At 37.6% G+C, this 26,970-nt stretch overlaps 2 protein-coding genes across 4 annotated transcripts in view; one reads left to right on the forward strand and one right to left on the reverse strand.

The window, feature by feature from the left end:
- LOC113639332 overlaps nt 1-1,576 on the reverse strand; it is a 22,523-nt gene extending 20,947 nt beyond the window's left edge. The window contains exon 1 of the mRNA XM_047805099.1: nt 1,424-1,576. The gene's annotated coding sequence lies outside the window, so the exon portion shown is untranslated. The remainder of the gene's footprint in view (nt 1-1,423) is intronic.
- On the forward strand, nt 1,053-26,696 carry wrn (WRN RecQ like helicase). Of its 3 annotated transcripts, none has more exons than XM_027141140.2 (35): nt 1,053-1,396; nt 4,431-4,549; nt 4,748-4,893; nt 4,976-5,124; nt 5,298-5,447; nt 6,241-6,289; nt 7,100-7,205; nt 7,457-7,790; nt 7,903-7,983; nt 9,716-9,830; nt 10,961-11,036; nt 11,242-11,309; nt 11,892-12,000; nt 12,643-12,711; nt 12,809-12,891; nt 13,205-13,311; nt 13,392-13,579; nt 13,676-13,850; nt 14,256-14,437; nt 14,569-14,670; nt 15,042-15,134; nt 16,443-16,569; nt 16,681-16,851; nt 17,093-17,187; nt 17,964-18,030; nt 18,179-18,225; nt 18,354-18,435; nt 18,640-18,752; nt 19,384-19,498; nt 19,667-19,801; nt 20,671-20,833; nt 20,948-21,147; nt 22,487-22,618; nt 23,483-23,626; nt 26,130-26,696. In XM_027141140.2, the coding sequence occupies exons 1-35, from the start codon at nt 1,322-1,324 to the stop codon at nt 26,241-26,243; spliced, it is 4,281 nt and encodes a 1,426-aa protein (XP_026996941.2). In that variant the 5' UTR covers nt 1,053-1,321; the 3' UTR covers nt 26,244-26,696. The 3 variants fall into 3 exon arrangements, with proteins under 3 accessions (XP_026996941.2, XP_047661059.1, XP_047661060.1); XM_047805103.1 differs by having other exon boundaries at nt 20,948-21,135; XM_047805104.1 differs by having other exon boundaries at nt 20,948-21,108.
- Nucleotides 26,697-26,970: the final 274 nt, after the last annotated feature.

The following is a 26,970-nucleotide window of genomic DNA, read 5'->3' on the forward strand; positions in this document are numbered from 1 at the left end:
CATTCACATACATTGTTATACCCTGTTAAAAATATCTGTATATCTGTATTATTACTTTTTTTGCATTTTTATTTATTTATTTGTTTGTTTGTTTGTTTGCTTGTTTATTTATTATATAACTTGAATGACTGACATTTATCCTATAAGCAGTCAAATGAAGGTAGCTAATGTCTATAGACAGCAATGGCTAGCAATCGTTAACTATTCTACTTAATAATCCTTCACTACAAGATCATTTATACATATAAGGCATATTACAAGGATTGGTTATTTAAAGTTGGGTATTTTTGTAAGCAATAAATTAAGGCAAAATGTTTTAATCTCATGTATTTTATAGTGGATAAGGATACCCAGTATTTAGGCCAAGTGGCGTTACATTATTTTGTATGGAATGATGTAGTTGTCTATAATAGATTTTACTGTACAGACATGACGAGCAGAATAATTAAAAAATGAATTGAAACTAAATAATAGGTTATAATGTGAACATGTCCACTGTTGGAAATCTCAAGAACGTAGTCGCAGTCTGACAACATAGCGGCTCATTGTATGTTACTAAGTAGCTACTGAGCTAACGTTAACGTTAGCCATCTAAAACAAACAAACAAATGTAATTAATTTAGTTTTCAACTTTAGTTTTATATATATATATATATATATATATATATATATATATATATATATATATATATATATATATATATTACTAACTCTTCAACACTCCATTGTACATTCTTTTGATCAATTTAGCATGACTAATCAATTTTCGGATGTGGGAGGAAACCAGAGATCCCTGAGAAACATGAACTCAATTCTATGAGTTTCTATGCATTATTAGCTATGAGTTCTATGTTGATCTAATCAACACAAAAGTTTTCACAAAACTTAGTGGTGATATAAACATGTGAGATTTCAGTCTGCTGTAAACTGTGAACTCAAACCTAAAACTAACAAAAGGCGTTTTTGTTGTTGTATGAGAAGGCATTAAAACGAGCGGCTGTAGGACCCTGCGGATTTTTCTCCGCCGCTCCGCTCCAGACCTGTAGGTGTCGCTGTTTGTGAATCACTGCATGTAAAAGCATGACATCTGATGGCGCGGGAGTTTAGAGATAAAAACCTGAACCGACAACAAAAATAACACCGAAAACAAAATTAAACCCGTTAATCGAAGAGCCGGTTTATTATACGCGTCTGTAATATACATTATTTATGTGTAAGTAAATGTGGTTTTGTGTCGTTAGGACCGAGCTTACATTCCAAAGTCCACTCCTTATACAGTGTAAACATTGTGTAGTTAAAGCTAAAGTGCACAACAACAGTTATGGACGAGTCTAAAGAGAGTGAAAGGTCGCTTCCGGATTGGATGATGATCAAACCTGATGATGTTCAGCTTAAGGTGAGAAGATATAAATAAACTACTAACCTGCTGTTGAAGTTCTTTAACATCGCTAGACAGCTTCTTCGTTGTGTAGTTGTTACAGGCTTTTACTAAACTAAATTAACCGAACAAACGGATAACTATCTTTCCTCTCACCCTGACTGCAGACCAGGTTGATGTGACTCGGTTTGTCTAGTTGTCTTTGTGCTGTTAGTTTTCTGTAAGGTGGTGCGCTCCTATTGGACGAGAGAGACCCTGATTTGCATACATTTTGTTCCCCAGGTATCTCTATGGTCATATGCAAATGAACCCCAAGCACTGTTTATAGTCTTAAGTCTGCTTTCATTTTAATTCTTGTTTTTGAAGCTTTTCTCACTGTTTATCCATGTTCCCTTTAGTAAGTACTGAATTAAAGAGACCTGCACGTGAGGTATCTTTGCACGTGAGGTATCTTTGCACGTGAGGTATCTTTGCACGTGAGGTATCTTTGCACGTGAGGTATCTTTGACTTGTGGTGTTTTTTACTTGAGGTGTCTTTGCACGTGATGTGTCTTTGCACTCAAGGCATCTTTGCATTCGAGGCATCTTTGCACTTGAGGCATCTTTGCATTCGAGGCATTTTTGCACTTGAGGCATCTTTGACTAGACTTGACTTTTGACTGCGTGACTTTGTCACCTGTGAACAAATCCAAGTTCAAGTTTTGAAATGTTTGTCATTTAGAATGTCTCCGCGATTAATAACTCTCGATAATACGATCTATACTACCAAATTGGCTACCTTTAAAGCTCCATTGTTGGGAAATGTCAACATTATTGTTGTCATCTCCATCAACAACAAAACCTTGTCCTCTTTTACGATCGTTTATCCCTGATAACAGTTTGTGAACCATACATAAACCACCTTTGTTACCGCTTTATCCTTGACATCACGTCTCATGTTGTTTTCATCTGAGCCAAGTCTTCTATTATTTTTTACCTTTATGACCAAAGAGAGACTCTGTGGCACCTCTGTAGTGTATTTGCATAGGTTTTAGTCTGAAAGCCAATATGACCCAACGTCTGCCTGTAGGGAAAACTGTTGGCAAGCGTCCATGCTTAAAGTTTACCATCCATCTCTCTTATTTGACTATTGCTGACAAATTTGCCTGTCGTGGTACAGAAAACTGCCCCTGTGGCTTATATGTTGGAAAGGTTGTATGTGCTGAATCATTTCTTACTCATGTGTTTCTTTTATCATTTATAGTACAGAGTATCAGTATCATTACCCTGATATCACACAGTTCGCTGAACAGCTGATAAACTGTCGTTGTGGTAAAGAAAAAGATAAACAAACAAATGGATTAGATATGGGGTTACCTTAAACAATACATATACTGTGTAAATATTCATGTCTACTGAACATCCCTGCAAGCGAGAGTGAGGATTTTAAACACATCTTTTTAGTTATAATTTGAACATTTAAAAACAAGCAAAATTTACTTTCAATTTGCTTTGCTGAGAATCGTGTGGCTGTTTCTCCTGGTTTTTCCCCTGGAGATTTTTCTCCTGGAAAACCGGATCAGCGATAGTTCAAGCTGAAGAGACAAAAGGGAACTGATGTTTAAAAATCCAGGATCTTGTTCTAGGAATGGGAATTACTTTGAATAATGCTATTAAATTAGCAGTGAGCTGTAATTCTATTAACTGTATAGTTCTAATGTAGTAGCAGTAAAACAGAAAGGCAAAAGCTTTATAATCATCTGTACTGGTTTAGATGTCAGGATGAAATAATACTCTGAAATATTTTTGTAAGAAACTGAGACAGACATATAATAGTGGAGGCATAAAGCTCACAGCTCCTTGGTCCGGTTGGATCGGCTACATTAAATTGCACCTAAGTATTTGAATGTATGTGTAAATGAAGCCCTGAAATGAACTGGTGTCCCATCTAGATTATACACTCGCCTGACACTACATTTACACATAAAGCAACAACGCAACAGGAGAACATTCATTTTGAAATAAGTATCTGCTTCTGTTGACATGAGCGACTATGACAATTTGTGACTAGGTGGGATTATGTCAAGCAGCACAATAATGTTGTGAAAAATTTAACTTTATACAGATTTTGAGTGACAGAGCCAATGGGAGTGTAGAGCACACTCTGCTTCTCCTACAGCTTGTATAATATGAGATATATATATAGATGAACTAGATCCAAAATGTGCATCCAAAATGTTTCATGTAAGAAGACTGATGTGAAATGTTGATTGTGTGACTCATTCCGAAATTGTTATTACTATGGCAACCTACCGGTGACCTCATAGTGCAGCAACTGGTTACTTGCAACGATAAAATCACTGTAGTTAAACATAAATCCCAGTGTTTATGGGAGAGGCCCTGCATCCATCACAGCCTTAATAACACAGCGGCTGAAGACAAACGAACGGCAAAAAAATATACATTTTAATATAAGGCTTATTCTGTTATTTCAAAGTTCCATATTTCTGGATTGTGTAGAAAAAGAATTTTACTGCACTTTATTAATAATAGTACATGAAAAAAGTAATTGTACAAAGTAAAAACTAAAATATAAATAAAATAAATATATTTTTTTATTTATTTTATTATATTTTAGTTTTTACTTTTGTACAATTACTTTATATATTTTATAAATAAAAAACTATATATATATGTGTTTGTGTGTGTGTGTGTGTGTGTGTGTGTGTGTATGTATGTATATATATATATATATATATATACACGTGTGTGTGTGTGTGTTTATTTATTTTATTATATTTTAGTTCACATGGCAACAACTGCTCTTTTGCTTTCGTTTTTTACTGTAAAACTCTTGGTTCATCGTCGATGAAAAGGAATCTTGGCTTAACCAAATGAGCGTGAGCAAATTTGCATAGTATTACATTCAAGTGCTTTACATACATAGGAAAATATGTTTATAACAACAAAGCTTAAACATTTACATACTTCTGATCTCTGAGAGTGGACACTGTAAATCGGCAAGGACTTGTTTTGTTTGTTTTTTAAGTATGATTTTTTTTTTCCTGATCAGTCACAGGGACCCTACATAAAGAATGTCATCGAGGACGATCTTCCCTATCTGGAATTTGGTGGTAGAGTGATCTACAGCCAGGAGAAAAACGATTGCTCATTTTTAGTAGAGGATTTAAGGTAATATTTGATAACTGCAATAAAGAATGTTGCAGAGAATGTCACACCAAAAAGCTCGATCGATCCAGGATTATAACACACACTATGGCACCATATACAATATAGATATACGTACATATTTAACGAAAAATAAAGAATATCTCTACATTAGGTATATTCTAATCCTGCTGTCCCTCTGTGCTTTTCGTCTCCACACAGATCCTCTCTCGTGTCCGGCTCGGCGGTGGGATTCGATTTAGAATGGCCTCCGTCTTTCACCAAGGGGAAGACTAAAAAGGTTGCTCTGGTTCAGCTTTGCGCCTCCGAGGAGAAATGCTACCTTTTTCACATCTCGTCGATGTCAGGTAGACGGCTCTGCTCGCAGTCATAAATGAATCATGGATTTTTTTCTTCAAGCTTCCCACTCACCTCTTCATGCTGTTGCAGGATTCCCTCCTGGCCTAAAAATGTTCTTGGAGGATGAGAGCATCAAAAAGGTTGGGGTGGGCGTCGAAGGAGATAAGTGGAAGCTGCTGTCTGATTATGAAATCCAGTTGAAGAATTTTGTAGAGCTCTCTGATTTGGCAAATGAGAAAGTAAGTCTTTTTTTTTTTTGTTTGTTTTTTTTTGGGCTTTTTCATGCTCAAATAGTCAAACCTAAATCTAACTCATTAAACCTAAGATATCTAGTCAGAGCCTGTGTTATTGCTGCATTACAGAATACTATAAGATACTATGTTTTTTTTCTTGTCTGTTCCTCTAAAATCAGCTGAAATGTGTTGAGAAATGGAGCTTGGATGGGCTGGTCAAGCACTTGTTCAAAAAACGGCTCACTAAAGACAAGGATGTGCGTTGTAGCCACTGGGATGACTTTGGCCTCACAGAGGAGCAGAAACGATATGCTGCAACAGATGCCTATGTGAGTGTTACACACATTTAGTCAATAGAATTCTGAGAGCTGTTCATAGGTTTGTGGCCACCTGACCATCACACCCATATATTCTTGATGAAGACCTTAACCTTCACTCTTCTGAGAAGGATTTCCACTAGATCTTAAGAATTTGTCTGTGTTTCTGGTTTTCTCTTATTACTGTAAATTAAAACGAGACAAATAGCATGATGGTGATGGAACTCTTCTTCTTCTCCGTTTGGCTTTTCCCGTTTGAGGTCGCCGGAGCCAATCATCTGTTTCCACCTAACTCTATCCTCAGCATCTTCTACTCTCGCACCAATTACCTTCAACCCCTCATTTAACACATCCATATATCTTCTCTTTACCCTTCGTCTTGACCTCTTACCTGGCAGCTCCATCTCCAACATCCTTCTACCAATATAACCGTCTCCCTCCTCTGTACATGTCCAAACCATCTCAATCTAGCCTCTCTGTCCTTGTAACTAATCAGACAACCTGAGCTGTCCATGATGGTGATGGAACAAACTTTTTTAATTATATCTAGTATATAAGTGATAATAGAAACTAACTTGACTTGTGGACATTTCTAACTGTAACAGCATGTTGTTTTTAATAAGTAAAGCATCGATCATAATCATTGACAAATGAATGCTGTGATACTAATGTGCTGTTGATGCAAAAATAATTGATTTCTGATCGGTATCACACCAATGACTTTTATTATTTCTGTGGACATATTTGGAGTAAATAAAATAAAAAAAAAACAACATTTTAGTGACTTCTTTACATTTCCATACAGGCTGGATTCCTAGCACATCAGAAGCTAGACAGAATGGTGCAGAACCCAGGTGATTAATACTGCATGCACTTTTCTATTTGCTTTTTTATTTTTAAACTAAGAAACTTAGTGAATGTTGTAAACTATATAGCCAAAACTTTTTACACACCTGACCGTCAAAACGTAACCACATACGTGTTTCTTCCTGAATCTGTTGGCACAAAGTTGGAGACACGCAGTTGTTTAGAATGCCTTTGTACGTTTAAGCAATAACCCCTTGTTTGAACTAAGCAACCTAAACTTGTTTCAGCATGACGGTGCCTGTCTACGAAGGTGTGGTTTGCCAATGCTGGTGTAGAAGATCTTGTGTTTCTTGCACCAAGACCTGACCTCAACCCTGCTGTATGATGTAGAAGCTTAGTTGTTAAGGCGTTGGACTGCTGATCGGAAGGTCATGAATTTAGAACCCAGGTCCACTCAGTGTCCACTGCTAGGCCCTTGAGCAAGGCCCCTTAACCCTTAATTGTTCAGTTGTGTAAAAATAAGCAAAACTGTCAGTCTCTGTGAATAAGGGCGTCTGCCAAATGCCTTAAATGTAATAAACAGCTCTGGGATGAACTGGCACACACACTGGACTCCAGGCCTCCTCGCATAACATTACCTGATCTCTCTAATGCTCTTGTGGCTGAATGAGCCCAAATAAAAAGCCTTCCCAGAAGAGTGGAGCTAATTATAACAGCACAGCAGGCTAAATCTGGAATGTGATGTTCATCTAGCACAAATAATTGTGATGGTCAGGTGTCCACAAACTTTTGGCCATATGAAAAATATTTATAATATTTGTGCTTCTGCTGATTATGTTCATGTTGCAATGATGCAGGTTCAGTGAAAGCTCAAGATTGTTTGAAACAGAATCTTTGCCTGATTAGCAAAGAACTTGAGGACCTTACTAGATGTATTCCTGAAGGACAAAGCTGTACAAGCAGGTTCGATCTTTACCAGTTTTTTTTTGTGTGTTTGTTTTATATTATAGTTGTAATAATGGATTTGCAACTACAATATTTAAATTATTGGATATGTTGCTTCCTACTTCCTCTTTTTCTCCATCCGGGAGCATTGAATTAGGGTCATTTCTGTAAAATAAGAAGCTGATATAATGACTGTAAATCCTTTTTTTTTTTTAGCAAACTGGTTGAAGAATATTTATTAACATTCAACACAAAATTTGATCCTACAGAACCAAAAAGCTAGTGGATGACTTGGCTCAGCAAGTTGCATCTCTTAAAGATCACCTGATAAGCAACGAAAACATCGCACAAGAACATTTCTCTAAAGCAAGCAAGGATCAAAATCCTAACTCCCAGAGTGCTGTGATGGACACCATAAATCCTGAAGCCGAACGTGATTATGTAAAGCACTCTGTGTCATTGGAGGAGGATAAAAACGACCCTGTTCAGACAGTACAGAGGGAATGCCTCATGTCCTTCGATATCTCCGAGTATGAGCTTCAGATGCTGGAGATGCAGACCAGACAGGAGGAGAACGAGGAGCAATCCATTTTAGCTTTCGAGGTAATGCTTTTTCAGCATTCTTTTAAAAAAAAAAACCAAAAAAAAAAAAAAAACCAAAGGCATTTATTTTGCACGTTCAAACGGCTCAGCCTTCTTCTTTCATTTAACGAAGGAGAGATCGGCTCTGGAAGACTCTGCTGAGTTGTCATACGAACTTGAAAGTGATGAGGAGCTTGACAATGAAATGATACAGGTAAAGCTATGTTGTATATCCTCACTATTCACTTTTTAGGAACGCTGGCACATTCTTGAAGTTAACTAGTCAGCCAGATGTGAACTGCTGAGACACAATGCAAAAACAAATCACGCAGATGCAGGTCAAGCGCTTCATTTCACTTCACTTCATGTTCACATCAAACATCAGAACGGCAGAAAATGTTCTCTGATCCCCATTATTTGGATCGTGGCATGGTTGTTTGTGCCAGATGGACTGTTTTGTTTTTTTTCCTGATATCCTGGGATTTTCCCAGACAACAGTCTCTAGAGTTTACAAAGAATGGTGTTGAAAGAAAACACTGAATGAGAGACAGTCCTGTTGTAAAAATGCTTTTTCGATAAGAGCAGTCAGAAGAGAACGACTGGGTTTAGCTAACAGGAAGTCTATAGTAACCCACTAAAAAGAACACAATCATGGTGAGCAGAAAAGCATCTCAACACATCAAACTTTAAGATGGATGGGCTTCAACAGCAGAAGACCACACCAGGTTCCACTCAGACAAGAACAAGAGTCTGGGGCTATCATGAGGGGATGTGAAAGCCTAGTGGTTAAAGGCAGGGTGCACGATCTCTGAAAGCCTATGTTGACATTTGAAATCACATAAACAAACACACCCCTAACCCAAATGGGTGTCACCCCTGTTTTGATATCTCCGCCCCACACATACATACGTAACCCAGGCAACTATTATGGTGGAACCTGCCTGGGGGCAGCTGGCCGAGGGGATATTTTTATCAATAAATGAGTAATACTATAGTAATACAGGTCAAATGTGTTTTTGTAGCATTGTGTGTTGTACTGTGAAACATTTAGCTCTGTTTCACGCGGAAGACGACATGCGCACTGAACACTCTCTCTGTCGCATATTGAGAAGACACACCCCTTTCTGCTAATTGGCTACACGTTTGTTTTGTTAGTCGGCGCGACTCATTTTTCTGAAGCATTTTTGAAGTCGTGCACCCAGCCTTTAAGTGTTGGTCTACCAATTGGAAGGGTGTGAGTTTGAATCCCACTTCCACTATGCTGCCACTGCTGGACCTCTGAGCAAGGCTATTAACCCTCAATTGCTCAGTCGTACGAAATGAGAAAATGTAAGTCGCTCTGGATAACGGCGTCTGCCAAATGCTGTAAATGTAAATGGGCTGACTAACATCACCAAAATAATTCTTAATATCATCAGCTCTCTAGTTTCTATGAGTTTGTGGTCATGTTTGCTTTCGGTTTCTCCTTAGATTCCTGTTCTCTGATAGGAGTGAAACCCGGTGTGGTTTTTTACTGTTGTAGCTCATTCTTCACACAGTTTGATGTTTTGTGCATGCTGAGATGCTCACCACTGTTGTAAAGAGTGACTATTTGAGTTACTGTATCCTTCCTGGAAGTTCCAACCAATCTGGTCATTTTCTTCTGACCTTGCCTATCAATAAGGCGTTTCTGCACAATTCTGTGTAAACACTAGGAACTGCCGTATAACTTACGACATTATTGTAGCTTTAGTTATAAAGATACACACTCAGCCCACATTTCTGCTGATGTGACACGGCATACTCGACTTCCAGACAGCAATATTACAAATGGTGAAAATCAGACATTAAAATCCTTTTTAATCAGTAGGCATTTAATCTAAAATAAGCTTGTGTGTATTCTGCTTCCAACAGCTTCAGCTCAGTCTCTTCATCTATTTCTAGTTTTCTTTTTCTTTTTTCAATAGTGTGCTGAAAAAATGGAGAAACTGAATGACAGTATTGAAAAGGAGCCTAATGAAGCTGAGCTAATTGCTGATGATGAAGATGAGGTTGTTGAAGAGGATGAAGAGGAAGGATTTGGTAAATAATCTAGTTCGGGTTTTTTATCTGCATACAATTTAAAAAAAATTCCCTTTTTTTTTCATAAAATGAAGACAGTTGATGAAAAATAATCAGTGACCAGGTGCTTTGATGAAATATTTTCCTATTACGACGGGTTCAAAAGTGATTTATTTCTCTTATCCCACTACATTTCGCTTATAATGACAATCCATATTAATTAAATAATGACATCTGTACAGTTACATGTAGTGTGATGTCCCTACAACAGCTTTGTGTAAAGATTTCTTCCCTCATAATTTGTCTCCCTCTTGTAAGGCCATTAAGACAGACAATGCAGCTTATTTTACAGGAGTCATCCATCCTGAAGGCTTGTTGTGAAATGCTGACACTAGTAACTCCTTCCAAAATGCTATAAAATACATATGTAAATAATTTGTTCTACAAGTAACAAGGTAATTTATTACCATAAAGTATCGGAACAAGCTCATTAGTATAAAGGCATCATTTGGCTTGCAGATGTCACAATAGTGAAATCTGCTGTTATTGGAAATGATCAGTGTCTCCTAACCAATCAGAATTGAGACTTTAATTGTTGTACGGTATAACTTTTGCAAATATGGCTATTTTTTTTTTAATTGAAAATAAAGAGGAGCATTAGACATTTTCATGTGGTCATGCGACTAACGATTAGGCTGAATAACATGCTTATCACGGATCTTGCATTTAGTCTCTGTGGACAGATTAACATGCGCATTTACTATTTATCTAGTAAATGCGCATGTTAATCTGTCCACAGAGACTAAATTATTCATAAAATATACGAAAATGTTAAAATACTAAAATGTATGTAATCGTACTAAGGAGATGACTAATAAATAGAAAATTTAAAAAATGTAACGAATAACTTTTAAGCAGTATAAATGGCATTCATAAACGAACCATTTGCTTGAATAACATCACTTTCTGTAATTCGAAGCATGCAGTAACACAGAAAATACAATGCAACCTTCATAACATAGACAATGCAATGCAACAGATGATTTCCTGACTAATGCAACCTTTTAATGCACGTTTTGTTTGTGGGTTTGTCATGACATTTCTCACAGTCATTGTTGTCCTCTGTGTTTTATTTTTTTGTTCACATTTAGATGCAAATCTTCCTCAACCAGCTCTGGAACAGATTAAATGCCTGAAAATGTATTTTGGACATCACAATTTTAAACCGTATGTCTGCACCTACATTTTTATTCTATGTTTTGTTTTGTTTTTTCTTTGTCATCGTTCTTTCCTGAATTTTGAGACAGAGAAATCTATTTATATATTGTATTGTGTTTCTGATGTGAATGTGTATTAAAGGCTGTGCATGTTCTTTACCACTGCAGTTTTCAATGAAGCTAAGTCTAATTTAGCACATGACACTTGTCTGCAGGGTACAATGGAAAGTGATTCAGTCCGTGCTTGAGCGGAGGAGGGATAACCTTGTTGTCATGGCAACTGGTATGGGTTTTTCCTTTTCTGCAAAGGGTGATGAATTTTTAATACACATATATAAATATATATTTAAAGCTCTCGGTGTGTCATAATGGACGTATAATTAGCCAGTTCATACCAATGGCCTCGATAAACTAATTTCCACAAACTTATTTGCATTGCAAGTATTTTTAAGCTTAAACAGTAGATATCGGCTTTTCTATATAAGAGGCTTTGTGTGCAAGCCTCCCAGCACAGTCATTTTAAATTATTTAAAATACCTGAAGATAAAAATCTCAGGTGGGATACAGGGCGGATTAAAGATGCTATCTGTAAGGTTTGTAATAATCAAGTTACACTTAAAGCTTAGGAAGGCAAAGCTGTGATTCATGTAATTGATCTGGATATATTTTTATTATTATTTCAATATTATGTTTGCTTTTATAGCTTGTGCTTTTTCCCACCTGCAATTGCAGTTTGACTAAATAGGTTTCCAGAAAGCTTGAAAAATTACACTCTGCCCCTTTAACTAGCTGATTTTAACTTCACGATGAAAGTTAAAGCTGATTCTATTTCGATTATTTTATGATGTTGAACTTTTTTGTGCAGGTTATGGAAAGAGCTTGTGCTTCCAGTTTCCTCCTGTGTTCTGTGTGAACATCAGCGTGGTCATCTCGCCTCTGATTGCACTTATGGAGGACCAGGTGCTGCAGCTCAAGTGGGTAACCTTGAGGGAGCTCATTTTCCTGGTTGTGCGAGCAGCTTGATTTGGCCAGTTATTCTATACAAGTCAAGTCAAGAAGCTTTTGTTGTCATGTCAACCATATATAGCTGTTGCAGTACACAGTGAAATGAGACAACGTTTCTCCAGGATTGTGGTGATACATGAAACAAAGACAGGGCTATAAGGACTTAGTAAGTTAGTCCTAGATACATAAAGTGCAACCTGGTGTAAACTGTGCAGGACAAGACAACAAGACAGTGCAGGACAAAAGACAGAGCAAACAAAAAAGTAGAAGACAATACAAAAAATTAGACAACACAAAAAAGACAATAAACAGAAACAGTGCAGATCAGCGTAAATTCTGTATGTTCAACAATATTGCGTGCAGTAATACTATAATGAACACATCCCTTAAACTTCTTGCTTGGCATAACAGCAGATAACTCTGATGTAAATCTTTATAATCACAATCAGAGAATATCGTTCTCTCTCATATTATGAATACAAAATACTGACAAGAACAAGAAGTTTAACCGTACCCTCAATGCCTGATATGGACAGCATTGTTTGAGTTATTCTTGTAGGTTTCTATTAATACAGACACGTTTCATATGTACTTCAATTTGTGTATTACAGGATGTCCAACATCTCTGCCTGTTTCCTTGGATCGGCTCAGACCCAGAACGTTTCTGCTGACTTACTAAAGTAGGTTGAACTTTGCTGTGATCTGATCTAAATCTAAAAGCAGGTTCTTTTTATTTTTCTCACAAGTGGATTTTTTTGTTTTATTTCTGACCTCTAGGGGGCATTTCAGAGTCGTATACATGACCCCAGAATTCTGCTCAGGAAATATATCTCTGCTTGAACAGCTAAATAAATCAGTTGGTAAGCAATCACGGCCATTTTCAAAAGGCTGACCTTGTTTTCCTGGCGAAGGAGGCCGTGGTATTTAAGAAAGCTGCTTTAGACATGAGCTAGTCATTTTCTTCCAGTGAAGCGTGATGACAAGATTGACTGCTTACTTTATTTGCACTAGTTGGTTGGCTGGTTGGTTGTTTTTTGTTTCGGTAGCTGGGATTTCTGAGACTAGGAATGTGTCATCTTAAACTGACTAGCATGTTTTTTTTTCCATCATTTCAGAACCCTCATGAGATTTCAGTTCAACTAATAAACTTATGGAAATCTGCTGTCTTTATAGGTCTTTGTCTGATTGCAGTGGATGAAGCCCATTGTATTTCTCAGTGGGGGCACGATTTTCGAAGTGCTTATCGAGACCTTGGCAAACTGAAAAGAAGACTTCCAGATGTAAGTTACATTCACATAGTAATTCCACAAAATATCCAGCTTTTCTATTTTATTGATACATTTATGCAACTTTTACATAGGTTCCCATCGTGGCACTTACAGCCACAGCAAGCCCCTCTATTCGGGACGACATAGTGAAGAGCCTTCACTTGGTGAACCCTCAGGTCACTTGCACTTCTTTTGATCGGCCTAACCTCTATCTGGATGTGAACCGCAAATCTGGCGACATGATCCAAGACCTCAAGTCGTTCCTGGTGAAAAAGAAAAGGTGTGCCATTGCCTTGTTTATAAACCATCTGGTTAATGAGGACTTATTAGACAGGACTGCTGGTAATATCTTCTGTTTGTGGAAATCCCTTTTTAGTGGTGATTATGAATTTGAGGGCTCAGCCATTGTCTACTGCCCATCAAAGAAGGAAGCAGAGAGAGTGGCATCTGCTCTATTTAAGCTGGGCATCAGTTGTGGAGTGTACCACGCAGGCCTCGGCATCAAGCAGAGGAGAGAAACACAGTATCAGTTCATGAGAGATGAGATACAGGTTTGTCTCCGCTCTACTTGAGCTGATCGTGTAACTCCTGTATTCACAGTGAAAAGCAACAAACTGACAGGAAACCATTCATTTTCTACTTACCTGAGCAACAGGAAGACACAGTTTAAGTGGCAAGTGACCAAGCAACATTTCAATTTAGACTTTCTAATTGTAGTAAAATGAGGTGAGATGGTAAAGCAACACAATACAATGCGACCGAGCTGAAAAACTAAACTGAACAATGTGATTTTTGCTGCTACATATATTTTTATGGCCCTTCTGAAAATAGAGACGCTTCCAATTTATACAGAAAGCTTGGTCATTGTAAATGAGATCAAGATATAAATATTAGGCCCTACTGCCCAGTAGCAAACTGATGATTACCTCATGTCGTTCATTTTTAAAATGTCCTAGTGTGTGGCGGCTACCGTGGCTTTTGGAATGGGAATTAACAAGCCTGATATCAGAAAGGTCATTCATTACGGCGCGCCAAAAGAGATGGAGTCCTACTACCAGGAGATTGGACGGGCAGGTAGAGACGGACTGCCCAGTGCCTGCCATGTCCTCTGGACATCTAGCGATATGGTACTAAACAGGTGACTCTTTTCTAACACTCAGTATGTTCTGGATTCCTTTTCATGTGAGGCATAGCAACATGAGTAGAATTACAAGAATCAGCATGTGCTAAAGTAAGCATTTGACCTTATGTAGTTTACGATTTGCCCAGGTTTCTACTCAACCAGACGAAAAGTGACCGATTCAGGGGCTACAAAATGGAAATGATGGCCAAGATGGAAAAATATTTGAATTCCACTAAATGCAGAAGGAAGTAGGTTCACTGCATGCCTTTAAATTTTCTTACTTGTTTACATATGTAAATGTGCTGGCTTGACAACCCTCTCTTTGTATTGTTCCTATAATAGAATCCAACAATCCTTTTTGCCGTATTTTACTTTTCTAGAATAATATGCTCGTATATTTCTATGCCTAGAAACAATAGAGTACACTAGAGTTCACTTTTCACTCCAATATATTGGAATAAATGCTGTTTATTAGTTGATTTTCTTTTCTTTTTTTTTTTTTTAAAGCTTTTTGTATAAGAATTTTTTATTTATGTTATGTTTTTGTCTCTTTTTGAATCTTTTATATTCTGTTCTTTACTAATGTTTGTTTATTCATGTAAAAAATTCTAATTTGCAGGTTAATCTTGTCTCATTTTGAAGATAAGCAACTCAGAAAAGTCACCTCAGGTATTATGGGGACCGGCAAGTGTTGTGACAACTGCAAATCTGGGTACGTGTCATCAGCATAAGAAATCGCTAATGATAATACTTTATTTGATTTATTATTTGCCAAGCAACAAATAATTCATTTATCCTCACTATAACCAGGATGTGATTTTGTAGTCTCAAGATCATTTTTCTCTCTTGATAATTAACCAATTTCCTGTAATCTCTAAAGCTCTTTTCCCTTTTCTCTCTCTCAATAATCGCCCGCTCACTTATAATCATCATGTCATTTTTCCATTCGGATTCCTGCTCTATAATCATCCACTCTATAATCATCCAGTTACGTACTGTTTTGTATACGTCAGTTGTTGTGTGGGCATCATCTGAATTTTTACTGACAGCTTGATGAATGCTGAATGCCTAATCAGGCTGATAAGTCTGTTGTTTGCTAGCCTGCTATTCGAAACTTAATAATAATAATAATAATAAAAGACTATTAAAATATCTAATAACTATTAGATTGATTAATTGTTCCTATTTTGACTTGTATAAATGTCCAAATTGCTAAAAACATGCCATGTATTGTTCATACCAAAATATGTGCAAGGCAATAAGACAGGCAGGATTTCTGTTCACTATCAATCTTTTATAAAATAAACACCACAATTAAATAATTAAAGGGTTTAAGATATGAGTTAATTATGTGGTGCATTCAGCTTAACTTAGAATTACATCATTCTCAAGGTTTGTGCATTAAAAAGAACATGGAGACCAAAAGTTAGCTATTGGAAGGTAGTATGAATTAGTTAGTTATTTGAAGTACAAATTGATTTTTTTTATTTATTTTTGTTAATGGGGCAGTTAGCCATGGTGACATGACATCATTTGTTGAGCTCAGGATTGAGATACATTCCTGTCTTTTTGAGTAGGAATTCCACGTCGAAGTTTTAAATGTCCTAGTTGGATATTTGCAATTCGGAGTTGCAAATTTCCAGAGTTGATGCCGGCGGACGCTAACGTAACCATATCAACAATTACACACAAAATCTTCCGTACATACTAATACTTAAGGTACCAACCATTATTAATGTTAAGGATTTTCCTTTAAACACAGTAATGTATTAGAATGAGTGCATTAATATTAACCTGTGATTTGCATTGTACCTAGTACTGTTGTTAGAGCGGCTTTTATACAAAAAACTTTATTGGCACATTCTGAGCAATCAGATTTGAGAATTCTTGACTTTTTTGGGTTGCCTTATGAATTTGATTATTGATTCTGTACTGTTCTGTACTCTGTCATCAATGCTCATGGTAGATTTAATCTGTGGACTGCTGTCATATCTGTAACATGTTATTGTGATTTTCTCAGGCCCATTAAAAGCCAGGAGCAAGATGCTCAGGATTTTGGCACATGTGCCTACCAGCTGATGGGAGCAGTGAGTGCGATGGGAGAGAAATTTGGCATTACAGCTCCCATCTTGCTGCTGCGCGGCTCAGTAAGGTTCAGCACTACAACTATACAGTCATGCATGAATGATACCCTACATGCCTCCCTGATGGATTATTTGGTTTATCATCTTTGCCTGCTCATTTTCTTCTTTTTGCAGACTTCTCAGAGAGTTCCTGATCGCTTTCGTCAGGACGCTTTGTTCGGCGTGGGCAGGGGGGTGTCTGAAGCCTGGTGGAGGGCGCTTGGTCGTGAGCTCATCAGCGAGAAGTACCTAATGGAGGCTTCTGGTTATAATAAGTTCAGCACGCTCTGTAAACTCACTCCCAAGGTACTGTTGTCTGAAGCACAAAAAGTGTAGTGAAGTGAACACACGACACAATGGCAGTGCTGTTTTCAGTGGGTATATACTGTATATTTCTAGTCTGTGAAGAATATCTGAGATATTAGGATCTGAGATTAGGATCTCAACTGCTCAATAACAAATTTAAAGAAAGCAAGGACGTGCACATTTGCACACATGCACTTTAGTGTGTTGTTTACCAGCCGTCTATGATCTGATATGGTCACAGGGCAGGACATGGTTAAGCAAAGCCCAGGATGAGAAGCAAAGAACCCTCCTTCTTCAACCAAACCGAGAACTGAGTTCAAGAGTTTATGTGCCAAAGTAAGTGTAAATATCTTGCTGACAGAGTTCACTGCATCACCCACTCACCACGTACAGTATCACTGTCTGACTTTAAACCCTCCGTATTTGCCTTTTCCCTTTTTTAGCCACTTGCTCTCTTCCTCCTTCCTGTCACATTCTGACTTACTCATTCTTTCCTTCAAGCTCTCATTTGTTCATTCATACACCTGCACGTTTCTCTGCTGTGGCCTCAACTCACTCTGAGGTGTTCTGTCTCTTCACAATTTTGTGATTATGGTAATTTACGCCGAAACAAGCCGACTCCACAATCTTTGGAGGAGCTTGCAGTTTCAGCGTAGATAAAAACGACCACAGATTTTTCGCAGTTCCTCTAGAACATGATTAAATACTGCTTGTGTCTTGAGTGGTAGAACGTTAAAAGAAGAATCATTGTAATTTCACTAATTTAAGTAGTTCAGTTCGGGAAAAAGCACAAAAACTCTGCAAGTCACAAATTTTGAAAAATGCTGCAGTAAAATCAAATCATTTTAGCCATGTTTTTTTCTCATAGGCACTCGTTTTGTCAAGTTCTTTTAAAAAGACTCCAGCTGTTACTCCAGGATTTCCTTCTTCCTTTCTGACGCATTACTGGTTGATTTTATTTATTTATTTATTTTTTCATTTCAATTAAGTGGTGCAGGTAAAGACTGGTGAAGTTTTAGTTTATGTTGGTGTGTTTTAAATGCAAAACCTTTTTATCATCACAACATAAGCACACATCTGTATGTGTTTTCGTTCTTGATGTTTGTCTTTAGGAAAGCACAAGATCCAAAACCTGTTGTGGTTCATGTTAAAGACCAGGCTCTACCAAGTACAGCTCAGGTTAGTGTTGATCGGTGTAGGCAGATCGTGTATTTTTTATTTTTTTTTATTCGCATTTGCAAACCCAAATGTCTGTTAAAATTGCACACAATATACACAAGTTGCTGTTTTTCATAATCATCTTTTACACTTCCTTTGTTTATTGCAGACAACAAATTGTAGGTTTCAGGTGGACTCCAGTGCCGTGGACAGGAGGTATAGTGAATTTATGTGCTGAAAAAAAGCAGTTATATCTAAGTTTAGCTCCATTCTGGTGGGTCAATTAGGTCAGTATGATTTAATATTGATTATTGAATTTGTTTAACATTATTGCTGCCTGTCAGGTCAGTTCCTGGTATTTTTCTACCTGCTCCCAAAACCATGCCTCAGCCTCCTGCAGTCTCTGCCAAAGAAATGACGTTACAGGTACTGCTGTCAGTTTTATTTATCAGTACTTTTGCTGGGTTTTTAATTCATATTTTATACCCAAAAGCATGGGCTGGATGGTATTGAGAATTTTAATAATTGTACTTTTATAATATAGCATCAAAATTATGTTACCTTCCTAAAACGGAGGAAACGGGTCGTCTCGGTTCATCCTGCCCCTCTGTATGTTGTGATCTGTTGAAGGCTGAGCTGTACAGCAAGCTGGTAGCTGAGAGGCAAAAACTAGCCAGTATGAAGGACATCCCTCCTGCCATTCTGGCCACCAACAAAATCCTCCTGGACCTGGCCAAGTTAAGGTATAGTAAAATAATGCGAAACAGATCCGAATGATTTTTGAATCGCACACATGCTTACAAACACAGAAATGTGTACGGCCTTGTACACTCACCATCCTCTTTGTTATAAGAATTATACCATACCACTACATCACTCACTCTCAGAACAGCCTCAGTTCAACGTGGCATAAATTCCACAAGGTGTTGGAAATACTTCTTTATGATTTTGGTTCATGATGACATGATTGCATCACATAATCACATAATTGCTGCAGATTTGTCAGCTGCATGTTCATGCCTTCTTCTAGCTCGCTTGGCTTCAGATCGGATTACTGGGAAGGCCAATGAAGTACACCGAAATCATTGTCATGTTCATGGAACCACTTTGTGTTTTCAGATACGGTGAATTTTCATTCAGAGGAAAAGTGCTCATGCACCACCACCAGTTTGAACTGTAGGCACAAGGCAAGGAGTATACACTGATTCATGCTGCTGATGCCACAGTGTGTGTGTGTGTGTGTGTGTGTGTGTGTGTGTGTGTGTGTGTGTGTGTGTGTGTGTGTGTGTGTGTGTGTGTGTGTGTGTGTGTGTGTGTGTGTGTGTGTGTGTGTGTGTGTGTGTGTGTGTGTGTGTGTGTGTGTGTGCATACCAGGCCCTGCTCAGTAGCTAAGCTGAAGTTGGTAGACGGTGTGTCAGAGGCTAAAGCAGCCATGTTGGCTCCTCTACTCCAGACCATCACAGACTTCTGCCAGATACACGTCCTGCAGGTAAACATCACTACAAGCCTTAAAATATATTTGTGATATTCCAAACTGAGTGTGAGGATATTCTGTGAAATCAAATGGTGGCATTATGTAAATGCTCATAAGAACCTGCCCTCTTTCTTTCTTTCTTTCTTTATTTCTTTACTTACTTACTTACTTACTTACTTATAGGAGGCTGTGACTTCCAGCTCTTCTTCCTGTGCTGAACTGGCGCACAGTGCACAGACAGGAAAAGTGTCAACGCCGTCTCTGTCTGATAGCGTGGCCATAACTTACAGACTTTTCCAGATTGATGGCAAAACCATGGTAAGGTACAGGTTATGGACAAACTGTTTATTTATTCCTAGCCTTCTTTTGGATTTAAAAAAATAATGATTTAATTAATTTATTAATTAATAACAGGGTATTTCAAGCTAAAAGTAAGTCAATCTGACACACACAATATATGAATTAATTTATTAATATGTTTGAGTTATAATGTAGTCCACTTCAAGTTTTTTTAGTTAGAGTTTTTTATTTTTTTTTATTTTAATTGTTTATTTTATTATTATTATTATTTTATTTGTCACAGACAGATCTAAAGGTCATGTTGCATAATAAATAAATGCATGCAATGACCAGATAAAGGACTAAATACGAAATGATGGAGGACAGACGGAATGTAGCAAATGGAATACTACAGAAAATGAGCTTTAATAATAGCACCTTCTTAAAAACGTATTTTTAATTCAGTTTTAAAATTCTGGAGAGATCTGATGCTGTTCCTGCTTCACATCCCTGCTTTAGCCAGTAGGATTGATTTCATTATTCAGATTGACTTTAGAATTGACTACATAATAAATGGTTTATAAAATATATCGTTTATGTTTTGAAATTGAATACATCCTTTTTGATAATACTAAGCATTTATTTTTTTTTCTACAATCACAACAAAAATGTTTTTCATTCATTCATTTTTTTTTTTAATTGTTTGGGTATTTGTTTGTGTTTACTGATCCTTGGTGCTGGTAGAGACTACAGGCTGATGTTTTGGATAAATGGTAAAGATCTGATCGCTTATAGCTTTGCTGTTCTAATGATACAATTTCTACGTGTGAATATGGAGCATGACTGTCAGCTGAATTTAATATTCACGCATCTTTTCATTACTCAGCTCTGTTTGTGTGTATGTGTAGAGGCAAGTAGCTGATGCTCGCAGCTTGCCCATGGCGGTGGTTGAATCTCATCTTCTACAGGCTCTGAAAGTCAGCCAGCCTCTGGACACCGAGCGAGCCGGCCTGTCCCAGTCACTATTCAACACCATCACACGCATCCTCGCCTCTCCTCCTCTGAGCTCGGGTAACACAGCGATCTCATACTTGCATTTATAGCATCCAATTATACCATAAACTCCTAGTCATACGGTGTATAACATGTTTCGTACTTTCTCATTTCTTTCTGGCTGTGTTTCAGATCTCAGTGACTTTAAGAACATTCGTACTATGGTGCCAGAAGACATCAGCACTTTTCTACTCAGGCTGTGTGTTGCTAAGCTACAGAATGAAGGCTTTCCAAAGCCACAGCCTGTCAACCTGCCATCACAACATCACCAGATCACCTGGATAGAGTCTCAGGTCGGAGCTGGTGCCAAGTCTAACCAGGTTATCAGCTCAGTAGGTCAAACAACTGTTGCTAATTAAGCATGTTAGCAGCACCTTGAATTGTTCTTGTAGCACAGAATCTCAGAATCCGAGCTGTTCAGTTCGTAAGAGCGACCAGAAGAGGGCAGAAACGCGCTTTCTGCCTAGTGTCTTCACCTCTTTCACCTCAAGGATAAAGCTTTCAGTTTACAAAAGAAGTAGCATCGTAAATCTGTATTCCTTTTTCCTCAGATAGAATGCTATATAACTTTAATGCAGTTTCCTGTTTGATTCTGTGTTATTTATTTCTAAATGGTTAATGAGAAAAGCAGTTTTTTGAGGCAAGTTAGTGATTTTAGATAGATCGCACAATACTAAATCAGAGGCTATAATCTTTCCCTTACTTTGTAGTTTTGTGGCTCCACAGAAGGCGCAGAGGTAAAGAGTCCATTACTCCAGAGATGCCAACGTCTACGGTTTTGCCTTAGCCCTCTCGCTGCAGTGATACACATAAAAAGCAAGCTTTTTTGCTTATTTAGCAAAATCACAATAAAGCAGCATGACTGATGGGGGGGGGGGGGGGGACAAATAACTAAAGGAAAAAATTGTTGAGAGGAAGGCGGGACTGTGGTGTGTTTGGGCAGTAAAATACGGTTGAGCAGGTAATTAGTGGGTAGCCTTCACACCAGAGCTTTTCTGTGCAGTTTCTGACTGTTCTTATTGTCCAGGAAAAACAGCAACAAACCAACAAAATACATTAAGGGAATTTGTGGTAGAATCTTGTCTTTCTTTCTTTCTTTCTTTTTGCCCTCTTAAAATCGTGTTATTGTCACTTCTGTTGTTCCATCACAATGTTTTTCATTACTTCTGAGGTCACTTATGTTACTGGCTGAATGTGACCATTTAAACTGTGATTGAACCTCTCAGGTTTCTATCACTTTTCTGTTTAAATGCAGGCGTTAGAAGTCCGCTGACCCCAGTGTATTCTCGCAGGAAATGAGCAAGAGCCTTGCATCCACGGTGCTTTAAGAACACTCTGGCTTTGAGCTCTTGTTTTCTCTATACGTTGTTACCTCTTAAAACTTTCATTAAGAGAGAGGAGGGCTAGAAAAGGCAGTGTGTGTGTGACCTTTGCTCCCTCCTCTCACTCTGATTGCTTTAGACCTGTTTTCCACTGGGACTGTTCATACCCATGAAAAAAAAAAGTAGTTTTAGCTGCGAATGAAATGCTCACTTGGTGCATTTTTAAACAGGTTATCATTCCTCCATATCCAATCTATAGAAAGTGATTCTGTGCTAGTTAAAATCATAAAGTGAATTCTAGTGGGTTTTAAAAGGAAAGGAACTGAAGTAATTCTCTTGTTTCACTCAGGAAAAGCTCATCCAGACAGATGGTGTCGGTAAAGCTGTCACTTCAGGTCTCCAAACGCACCAGCTGGAGCCAAAGCTGGACAATATGGACATGAGTGACGATGAACTCTTTAGTGAACTTCCCATGCCTGAGGTATCGTCTTTTTTTTGTCACCCAGCCAGTCATTTATTTGTTAATGAATATATTAAAAATAAATACATTTACCCATCTAAAAAGTGTTGAGAAGTTTCTTACAGATCTGTAGTTTCATAAAATCTCACACTTTCCCTTTTTTTATACCATTGATATGAATGAAGTCTTTAACAAGAATTATATTTTAGGAGTCAGACTGAAGTTTTATCCACTTATTACAACTGTAGAAGGGTCTTACGGGAAAACGGGAGTCTAGCCTGCGATGTCTGTAACGTCAACACAGTTAGCTAGCTAAACATGTCCATTATAGTGAAAACCTCATAAATCGTAACATTCCTTGGTGTCAATCTTTACGTGCAGGTTCCTGATTCCATAAGAAAGAAATATTCACCTGATTTTATATATATATATATCGTCAAACTGAATGTCTTGATCTGTATAGACCCTTGATTAAGACGTTGCAGTGACATCAGCCATGTCTAGTCTCTATCTCTTTAGCAAACCTAACTAGCTCTCATAATATCTACATCAGGATGCAAGCTATTTAACATAGCTAACTAGCAATGACCAATCTAGGTGGTGCTCTGATTGAGGTGTTCACTATAATGCTCGTGTTTAGCTAGCTGACTTTGTTGATGACGTTCCAGACATCGAAGGTTAGTCTGCTGTTTTCCCGTAAGACCTTTCTACTGTAGTAATAAGTGGATAAAACTTCAGTCTGACTCAGATATAGAATTCTCGTTAGAGTCTTCAGACATAACCAAGTAATATGAGGTATCTCTCTCTTTGATATGTTTACTCTTTTTTTTAGCAGAAATTAAAGCGGTCTATAATAAAGCAGTCTCTTTCACACACTGTGTTTAGGTTGCAGGGCCAAGCAGCAGTGTTGCTCAGTGTAACGTAGAAGATGCCAGGCCATCAAAAAGCAGTGGAATTGAATTGGCTTCCTGGAACCAGAAGAACATGGACTCAGACACCCAAGACCTGTTTGGTAATTCACCAGTCAAGGTATTCCTCAAAAAGCATTACGATTAGTTATCGATTCAGGCACAACTGTGATAATAAGTTGTAAATATTGCATATGAATAGTTACAGGTTTAATAGCCTCTTTTGTCTGGTTATATACAGACCTGCAATCATTTGGCATTAGAGTTCATTATTTAACCTTTTTTTCAGCTTTCTTTCAATTTGCTGATCAGAGCTGTCTTGGGCTTCGGCCTTAGACATTATATCGGAAAGAAAATTCAGGCAAAGAATATTACTCGTGTCAACGCAGCCTGTTTTTCATATTATATACATTCGAAATAAAATACATAAACTAATTTGCGAAACATCATTTTTACACATAAGCAGTGTTGAAATCTTAAAGAGGAGGCGAGAACAAATCAATCGCACTCATGAGTTAGGCGTACATCTAAGCAGTTTATTCTCAGTTCAGGGACTCGTGAAAAAAAATTCATTTAACTCTGATTCGAGTTCCTTCGGAAAGTGTACTCAACATGCCTCATGTTTTTGGGTTGTGAGTAGCATTATTTATTTATTTGTTTGTTTGTTTGTTTGTTCGTTCATTTTATAGGCAGAAATGTGACGTGAAAGTTTAGACCAACAAACAAAAATCATGGTACACATAATGATTTAAAAGCATGTACTGTACTGAAATGATTATGTAGTCATTTATTTATTGTCAGTACAGCTTTTCTCCAGATTTAGATACTTCCTGTCTGCACTTTTTGTTTGGTTTTGTTTTGATTAGGATTTTCCATTACTGGTTTAGAACCAATGAATGTAATCACATTTTCAGCCCTACACACTCCTCAGCCAACATTTTTGTGAGTGTGTGTAGAGTGAAAGACTGAATGTGTAAATGAGTGAAATCCAATCCAACCCACATGGCAAACAAGTCTAATGTATCAGTTTTGTTCTGATTAGCATTCTACAAACAAATGAATAAGTGTGAACGGTAAAGAAATGAATGACCACATGAGAAATCCGACTCGTTCATCTCAATCACTTCCCTATTCCATTGTGTACAAAGCCTACTTACAGCATTGCCGAGTGACTCGGTGTGGACTCTGAGGAGCCACTTTCCTGTGTTGGAACCTAAACCTAAAACTCAGCTGTAGCTGTGAGGTCTCATTCTAAGCACTACTTTTAGGTTTTGGTGTCATGGTTTTGCTGACCTTTTCCATGTCCTCTCGTCTAAAGAACAACTTTCAAACAGGTGTATGAATATAAAACATCAGCCAAGCTAATGTAGGTCTAATGGGCGTGCAGCGTGAAGTGCTTTGTTTATTTGCAACTGTGGCCTCTGGGACTTGACCTCTGCCCCGAGGCTAATGACACACGACAGGATCGATCTGGCCATCATGGCCACCTCTAACAAGATGAGTGCAGTGGTGTAGCTTAGCACAAGGGGTGTGGCTTAGCGCCTGTCTGACCCCTGCCTGCCCTCACACACACACACACTCGTGCACACAGACTCACTTGACACATCTGGGGTTTCATCCCCTCCTGCCCGTAAATTTCCCGTCTAGTCCAGAGCTCTTTACTGGACGTAATAGCAGAGGTATTGTCATGGGACAAAAGTGGAGCTTTCTTTGTGTTGCTTCTTCCTGTTCTCTTATTTCTCACTGAAAGGCACAGTAAGCTGTAAAATAAAACAATTGGAGAATGCCACCTATTTTCTGTGTGAATATTAGCTCCTGATTGGTGTTCAGCCATATTCATGCTGTATAATTGTGGGAGAAAATCCATTTTTAAACGATTAAAACCTTTTTTTTTACATCACTGCTCAATATAACATTCTCATACCATCACAAACAGCACCTATTATTATTCAAAATGTTCCTAACAAGCCACAATATATCTTGAGCTGGACATTTATGGTGATATAAGCAGGTTTTAGAGGCCATTCATCAACAGTCTTTTGTGCTGCATTGACACAAATCTATGGATCAATATGTGAGCATTAGGGTTCGTTTCTAAATAGATAAACTCCTCAATCTGCTGCATCCTGTCTGGAGTGGTGCTGGTGAGGTCATTAAGATTAAGACCATTAAGGAGAGAGAAAAATCATGAGAACCAGAAGACAATGAAATGCCTGGAGAGCGATTAATAGTTAATTGGAAGGTACTCTAATAGTAGTTATCATTTGTAAGTTAAGTGTAAGTTAAGTTAAATTATGCATGGAAACCTTGGGGCTAAACACTTTCACCAAGACAACTCAGTACTTCTCACTGCGTCCATAATAATAATTATGTGATCGTTTATGATATACAAATCCACTGTTAATTATTTATGTCCAAACTTTTCCTGCTCATGATTAGCAGTGATCTAACAAAGTAAAAAAAACAATATATTCCAAACCCAATATAAATAAAAATCAGTGTAAGATTTTAATCTTGAGTGTAGAAGTAAAATGAACCACATGTACTCTCTGCTTGTATTCATTCATTATATATTATTACAGTATATTGGCAGACTGTTTTATCCCGTTCACTTTTTTCCATAGACCGAAATCCAGGCAGCGAAGAGGAAGATGCCCGTGTGGGCCGAAGCACCGACGGACTCCGTTGACGTTGCTGCATTGAAAAGAAACAAAAAAAAGAAAGGACTCTTTGTGTGACCCGTCAAGTGTCACTCAGTTAAATGTTACACTGTGTGTACAAAAAAAAAGTGTATATAGTTTTTCTTACATTTCTTTCTTACAAAGAATAAATACACTTTTCATAACAATATTTTGCTAAAAAAAAAAATGATTTTATCTATATGTTCATTTTTTGGTGGAGTGTAAATTTGCATCTTTTAGACATTTAAGATGTTCTGTATACTTTGATTCAGTACCGATCCAATATGATCTGGTTCAGCACTGATATGATTCATTTCGTACCCGAATCACACAGACGGCCTTCAGGACAGAAGAATTTACACTTTACATTTTCACTGTAACATGACAATCTGTGATTTTTGACAATCAGGATTTAATCGTTCTGTTCAATTCAGTGTCGATTTCAAGCTTCACTTGCAAGTGAATAAAAAAATTTAACTTATTAAAAAATAAAACTATGTAAAAATTGTATGTACATGTTTTTTTTACACCTCTATTGATCGTAAGCATATATATATTTTTGTGGGTATTTCTTTTCCATGTTAAGAGTGAAAATCACTTGATAAAGCATACAGTACAGACCAAACAATAAGACCTTATAATGTACAGAGCAAATAGAACCAGATCCTGTGTACAGGGTAGTTAAAGCTCTTCTGTCTACTCTGCTGTCTTTTAGATTAATGTTGTCCATGTATTACTAGTTGAAGATGGTGGTTGAACATGATGATCGACAACGCTTTCGGGT

Source organism: Tachysurus fulvidraco, chromosome 20 (genome assembly GCF_022655615.1).
Source record: "Tachysurus fulvidraco isolate hzauxx_2018 chromosome 20, HZAU_PFXX_2.0, whole genome shotgun sequence".
In the NCBI taxonomy this organism is placed as follows: Eukaryota; Metazoa; Chordata; class Actinopteri; order Siluriformes; family Bagridae; genus Tachysurus; species Tachysurus fulvidraco.

What these genes read in the sequence shown, in the direction of transcription:
- wrn (XM_027141140.2), top strand. Translation starts at nt 1,322, where the DNA reads ATGGACGAGTCTAAAGAGAGTGAAAGGTCGCTTCCGGATTGGATGATG. An exon ending in CTCTACCAAGTACAGCTCAG is followed by an intron (nt 18,031 to 18,178) that starts GTTAGTGTTGAT and finishes TGTTTATTGCAG; the next exon opens with ACAACAAATTGTAGGTTTCA. An exon ending in CTGGACCTGGCCAAGTTAAG is followed by an intron (nt 18,753 to 19,383) that starts GTATAGTAAAAT and finishes TGTGCATACCAG; the next exon opens with GCCCTGCTCAGTAGCTAAGC.